Genomic DNA, 7,198 nt, shown 5'->3' on the forward strand with positions numbered 1-7,198 from the left:
CTGGAAAACAATTCTCAGACTGTGACCGTCAAGATTTTTCGTCTGTTGTTTTTTTAGAGTAAGGCAAAAGTAACACCTCTGAAGGCTTTTCTGAAACGAAAAGAAGGTATGGCAAGGCTCAAAAAAACCAAACAGAAGTCTTTAAAAGAAGACAGTAAGCATTCCAGGAGAGCTTGTTTGGACTGCTGGGATCATTTCTGCCAGCCTGGCCAAGTGGATGTAGGAATACTACAGCCAGAGGATTGCTCTCGGTTAAATCTGCAGGTCAGTAGCTCCATGCAGATGGAAACACATGAAAAAAAAGCAGACTGTGCTTTACTTGAGTGGGAGATAAAGGCTCAAGGTGAGTGTGAAGCAAAAGTAGCTGAGCAAAGTACAGAAGAAAAAGAAGTGACTGGGAGAGATGAAGACGCAAAGGAAAATCCTGTTGACTCACCACAGAGAAGGTGGCCTGAACTCCTATTAATACAACTGTGTCCTGAAACAGTCACAAAAATGAACCTACAAGTAGGTGAGGAAAGGGAAACTCATCATATCGATTCTCTAGGGCAAGCAGGAAGAACTGATGAAAGACCTGTGGAGGGTACCCTGCAAAAGGGCCTAGGTAGGGTGGATGGCACCCTGAAGGGTCATGTCACAGAAGGAGCAAAAATGCCCTTGCAAGTCCTGCAAAAGCATTCTCCACTTCAGGATTTAGAAACAGATTGCACCAAGGTGACAGAGTGGAGTGCAGGCCCTGTGTTCACACAAGCACAGAAGTGGGTTCAGGTATGCCCACAGGAACTTGTTTTGGGGAGCCAGAGTGCAGAAAGTAAAAGTAAAATCCTTACTGGGTTTAAGATGGTCAATGATAAGATAGTAAAAATTACACATAGCTCACCTGAGGCTGTGGAGAAGAGAAGCTCATCCTCAGTCTTGCAGCAGGAGTGGCAAAGGAAGGGGACAGCTGCCTCAACGTGGCATGTTGCATCTTTGTCTTGTGCGTCAAGCTGCTTGTCCTCCAACAGTGATGATGACCCCAAATGTCACTGCATTCAGTATCCATCCCAGCATGAGCCTCAAGGAGTAGATCATACTGATAGACATTTGGATCTCTCTGATGGTGACTATGCCAGTGACGAGCCCAGTGAAAATGAAAAAATGTTTGTTAAAAAGTACAGCAGATCAGCCCCAAGGAAGCAAGATATCCAAGTGACCGCAAGACAACAAGGGCTCTCCTGCAGCACAAGCAGCAGTGATTCCAGTACCGGGGATGTCAGGCTGAAAGGGAGCAAGGCTCACTCTTCTCTTCAGCAGTCCCTATTTCATCTCACAAGATCAAAAAGGAGAGGACATGAACCTGAATCAAAGAATGAGAATAGGGCCAGGGATGTTAAAAGCCTGGATCTGCCATCCTCAACAGTGGCTGGTGAGGTTCCTGCTTTCAAGATTAAAGAAACCCCTGCAGTGGAGAAACCACAGAAAAAACTGCTTACAGACACATTAGGTAAGAGCTACCCAAGTTTTGATTTACATTTATTTTCCATAGGGGAAAAAATTTCTCTTGGATTTCTGACTCATTCTGTGTGTGCTCCCTAGGTATATGCCCACTCTGTCAGTACTTCTCAGTCCTAAACTAGAAAAAAAAGAGAAAGAAAAAGAGAAGAGGGGAGAGGTATATCTGCAAGCCCCTTGTTTTGCTTGACTCCCCATCATCACTAGCCATTTTTCCTAAGTCTTTTGCTTTAGATGCACTTTCAGGTGCGGACTTTTGACCCCATGAGATGGGGGAGAGGTTCAGTGAGTCCTCAGTGTCAGTGCTAAAGTTTCACATAGCTTAGGTGTGTTCCTCCCACTGACCCCATGACAGTGAGTTGTTCACATTTTCTATTTACCCTTCTCAGAAATAACATGACTCTAAAAAGATGGGCAAAATAATTTCTCAAATTTGAATATTTTTTTCCTAAGACACAGAGAGCCTCACATCAGTGGAAAATTATGATTTCCTAAGAACACCTTTACTCAGTTTGTCCTGAATGTGGTCGAAGTTCTCTGGCCAACAAATCTTTCCAGCCTTTTGGCCCAGTGACCTTAGTTCTGGCAATGATATGGTGTCCTTTTTATCAAACTGGTTCTCAACTTTTCTTATTTCCTAGTTTCCACTGAAGGACTTTCCCCACAGTGACTCCTCACCCCAAACCTATTGGCTGTCTCTTTGTGTAGGATCAGTCAAAAATTAGTTGTCCTACCTGAAGTAATTGCCAGAGCAACTTCTGATGGCTCTTAATTGCTCTGTCACAACTTGTTAAGCACACTCTACTCCATGTCAGGCTGCTATTAAAAAAAGGCTCCTGAGGCCTCTTTGAAAGTTGCATTCAAAATAAGGTTGAACTATCACGTGACATTCACACTCCTGAAAATGAATTCAGCTACTGACTCTGATATATCCCCAAATCTGTTTCACTTATTGTAATTTGTAGGTCTTGGATTTCACTACTAAGAACTATGCTGGGAATGGAATACTTGCATAATTAGGCAAAGACACGTTAATTCTGTTTGATAGATTAAGCAATAGAGTTTACTGCACTTATGCAGTCTGTGATTTTAAATATGAAGAGGGAGTCCATAAATATTCACAAATTTCTGTGTACTAACACAGATATCTATATAGAAGAAACCCAGAACATCCTTACCAGAGGATTAGAGACTGGTGTGCATAATGGACAAACCCCTTCACTGACCAGGGTGAAAGAAGAACAAGAGAAAGCAATCAATTTTTGCAGGTAAATCTTTATACACCAGAAACTGATTTGCATGTGCAGTTAAGGCAAATATTTCCTTTAGTATCCTTAAAATCAGGCTGCTAAATTCATGCTTATTAGCTGTCCTCTTTTAAGCTGTGTCTATATTGTTTTAGAACTGAGACACTTATTTAGCCATCTGGATAAAAAGTGAAGTGCCAAACTGAAGGGTGCCAACTCTGAAGACACTGGTACAGTTTGGGTCTCAAAGCTGAGTAATGCCAAACGCTTTTTATAAGTTGCTGAATGTCTTCAGGTTACACTGAAATCAGTAAGAACTCAGGATAAGCTATTTTATGGGATCAGGCCTCTGATGGAGTAAAGGATAAACTTCTCTTATCACAGTCACATCAAGGCAGCCCATATTTCCAAAGATAACAAAAAGTGTATAGCATATGTCAGTGCCAACAGCACTGTTATTTCAGAAATATTTATCTTCAGACTAGACTGAGGATGGATTTGTTACCATATAGATGAAGAACTTGAAAATTCACATGGGAGTTGCTTCTGTAATCTGTAATTATTAAATGCTGAAAACTTTTGGTTTTGTTTTGGTACATCTTCATAGAAGTGAAATAATTCCTTACTGTAAAATCCCTGCAGGAAATAAGCTTTGAAACTATGGGGTTTGGAATAGATGTGCAATTACAACTGTAACTAATTATAGGTTATGCAAATGCCTTATCAAAATTTAGTATGCTTACAATCAAATAAAATATATAATTTTTAATGTGATGAAATCTGTTAGAAATTACTAGGTATCATCAGCTCTAAACATAGAAGAGATTATTTTCCTTTTTGCATTTCAAGCCTAGTTCTTAACTAGTGGAAAATAAGCCTAATTTGTTGTTTTGGGGTTTTAATATATAATGCAAACTAAAAAATTGTTTTTCACATCTGCTTGTTCATTCCTTTTGATTTCAAAGACCGTGGAATTAGTGACAAAGAATATTTCTGAATGACAGTTATCAGTTTGAATGATTTCCTCCTATAGCTGTCTTTTAGCAAAATACTTTCACTGTCTTAAAAATAAATTATTTCAATCAGGATCCTTTTTGTTTGTGATCTTGCTAACATACTGGAAGATGATCACCAGCTGATCATGATAGGGGTTCCAGATGTGAATATCTGTGGGATTTGGCAATTCATAAAACTACTAATGAAATTACGTGCTGTTTTTACTTTTACTGATGTAAATTATTGCTGTGTAGGGATATATTGGTGCAGAATTACTGCAGTGCACTCTCTGCTGGCTCTGTGTTCTCTGCCTGCTGACAGTACTGCCTCACATGGCCTTGAGTTTTTGTAATAGAGCAGGTTTTAAAAAGAGCTTTCTGTGAATTGATGTATGTCATTAGCCATAGTAGATAACTTTTTATCAAAAAAATCCTGCCTAGTACAATGGGTACATCTTTTCACTCACTTTTTGTAATTGATGAGCTAAAGCTAATTACAAAAGGCAGCTTCTCCTCCTTGACTGCATTGGCCCTGTGCCGATCTGAGAATCTGCTTTGTATTTTTAAACCAGTAAGCCTACAGGGAAGACAGGACGGCCACTACATTGATAGCATTTCACTTGTGCTGTGTCGACAACTTGCTGGAAGCAATGAAAATCCTTTTGAGAGTGGCACAACATGCCTGGACCTGCCCTGTCTATCCATTCTTTTGTTTCAAGGAACTTTGTTTTTAGACCTTTGCAGACACAAATAACACAGGCAAGGGGGTGAAAACAGTTGGGGCGTAGTGTGTTGTGTGTATGTGGTGCCTAAGAGAGCCTAGAGAGTGCTCCAGGCAGCAGCCTGTGCCTCCACCCTTGCAGCACTGAGGTAGTTACCCTTGACATCAGTCAGAGGATTCAGTGATGATCATTTCCTTGTTCCTTCAACCAGGACAACTTGTTTGCCATTTTAAATACATAATTTCCTTGTAGTATCAAATCTGTACTCTTCCTGGACCAACAGTAATAGCCAGCAGGAAACTAGCAAATAATTTATTATCATATTAAAAATGAACTCAGCAGCTGGATCATAGTAATACAAATATACTCCATTTGAAGATATGTAAAGATTTATACTCTTCCCCTCTTGCTGGGTTTTTAAGTGCATTTCTAGGTCACTAATGCGTTGAGACATTGAGTCCAAAGGCAAAACCTCTTCTGGGTGCTGAGCTCCCTCATTTAACTCTTAAATTATATTTACCTACAGAAAGCTCAACATGACCTGGCAATGTGCATTTGCGGCCCCGAAAGGCAACTGTATCCTGGGCTGCATCAAAAGAAGTGTGACTAGCAGGTTGAGGGAGATGATTGATGATTCCCCCAGCTCTACTCCACCCTTGGTGAGACCCCCCCTGGAGTGCTGCATCCAGCTCTGGGGGCCCCAACATAGGAAGCACATGGACCCGTTGGAGCAAGTCCAGGAGAGATGATCAGAGGGCTGGAGCACCTTTCCTATGAAAATGAGCTGAGAGGGTTGAGGTTGTTCAGCCTGGAGAAGACTCTGCAGAGACCTTATTGCAGCCTTCCAGTACCTAAAGGGGACGTACAAGAAAGCTGTAGAGGTACCTTTTGCAAGGACATGTATTGATAGGACAAGAGGCAATGGCTTTAAACTAAAAGAGGGTAGATTTAGATTAGATATAAGGAAGGAACTCTTCACCATGAAGGTGGTGAGGCACTGAGACAGTTTGCCCAGAGAACTTGTGGATACTGAATCTCTGGAAGTCCTCAAGGCCGGGTTGAACAGGGTTGTGATCAACCTGGTCTGGTGGCAGGTGTCCCTGCCCATGGCAGGGGGGGTTGGACTAGATGGTTTTTAACGTCCCTTCCAACCAAAACCATTTTATGATTCTATGATAAAGTAAAGTACTTTATCCCCTTTCATTCAAGTCGATGGCTGTGCTCATTTGTAGGAATGACTAGGCTACTGGAAATACAGCTCAGTTCGCAGCCTTGCATGATGAAGTGCTTCTTAGGTGCAAAGCCAGGGAACAAGCTGTGCCTTCTGCAGGTCTGCTCTAATTTAGCTATTTCTCTGAAAAGAAAATGTGCTTAAAAGTCTCTAAGTTCATGGTCACTAGGAGATCAGAAAACTTCAATGAGAATTATTCCATCTGCTCAGTAGAACAAATTTTGCAGCTGAATACATACATAAGTGTTCCCAGTGATGAAGGACCTCAATTTTGACAAGTGCTGATAATTTTTTGCCATTCCCAGCAGAATCAACATATATGGAACACATCCAAGCCCTCCAAAAATCATTCCCAAGTAAGGCACATCTACAGAGTCCTTTGTTATATTCTTTATGCCAACTCCATACTCTTTCTTTACCTTCTGAATAGAACACAAATGGACCAGTTCAAGACTTTCAGGAGCCAGGAGCTGACTCACCCTTTGGAAAACAACGGAGACCAAATTCACACACCGCAGAAAGAAAAAGTTGCCCATAGCAAGTTCAAAGGAACAGCTAGAGTCACTGGAGAAAATGTGAAATCACAAGAACTGCAAGTAAGGTGTCTTCTGTAGAATAAATATGCAGTTCTCAACAATTAATATCCTTCCATACAGGCATCTTATGGCAGTACCTGAGTCCTTCCATTTGTCACAGATGGCAAATTATTCATGCTACTTCTTGAGGACGGTTGTGTGTACAGTGAAGATACATCATGTTAATAAGACATTGCTTTGGCTTGTGTTCTAAATGTATATCCCACTTTCTTTATATGAGACAAAAAATACGTGGTAAGGAAGACTGGGAGGTTCCCATGTTCCTTGTACTTCCTTGTAGTCTTTTTACCAGATCTGAGCAGGTTCTTGAAAAATATCGAACTCTTACCATAGTTAACTTTACATTATGTTAGTGGCACAGAATTATTTGCCATCATTCTCTATTCTCATCCCTGAGCTGGGAGTTTGTTGATTTTTTTTTCCTTAAACTATCCTGACCTTTGCCTTCAATGTATTATATTTTGATGATATCTGTGTATTTAACAACCTGACCTGCCTAATAACATCCCTGAGTCATTTATTGTGGTTTCTTCTAAGTTCCTTTAGGGCATTCTATCTCTTTGAATCCTCTATTTCAGCCTCCTTAGTGATAAAGCAATCTCTGAATATCTGTGGTTATTATCCCTCTTAAAAATAGCTATACACAATATACCTTGAAGTAATCTTCTAGAACAGTCACTGATAAAGAGAAGAAAAAATGGTGAGCCATGTGAGACAGTGATAAAGGAGATGGGGGCAGCTAAAACTGTATTTTTCTAGGATAAAAGATTCGGCAATGGTAATGCTCAGAAGTGTCTGGAACAATGTTCTTCTGCAAAAAGATATCTAAACCAAACTGATAGATTTGACAGCAAACTGACAAGTTCAATGATTTTCTTGACCAGAAAAGTTTCAAAACAAATTAAACTGGCGA

At 40.5% G+C, this 7,198-nt stretch overlaps 1 protein-coding gene across 16 annotated transcripts in view; it reads left to right on the plus strand.

The window, feature by feature from the left end:
• LOC102084790 (centromere protein J) overlaps window positions 1-7,198 on the plus strand; it is a 39,018-nt gene that overhangs the window by 12,264 nt on the left and 19,556 nt on the right. For all 16 annotated transcript variants that reach the window (XR_010471457.1, XM_065057618.1, XM_065057632.1 and 13 more), the window contains 3 exons: window positions 58-1,486; window positions 2,639-2,762; window positions 6,120-6,285. Coding sequence is in view for 15 of the 16 variants with exons in the window: in XM_065057618.1 (XP_064913690.1) it covers window positions 58-1,486; window positions 2,639-2,762; window positions 6,120-6,285 (1,719 nt within the window). In the remaining variant the exon portion in view is untranslated. The remainder of the gene's footprint in view (window positions 1-57; window positions 1,487-2,638; window positions 2,763-6,119; window positions 6,286-7,198) is intronic.

The sequence above is a fragment of the Columba livia genome, chromosome 3 (assembly GCF_036013475.1).
Source record: "Columba livia isolate bColLiv1 breed racing homer chromosome 3, bColLiv1.pat.W.v2, whole genome shotgun sequence".
Lineage (NCBI taxonomy): Eukaryota > Metazoa > Chordata > Aves > Columbiformes > Columbidae > Columba > Columba livia.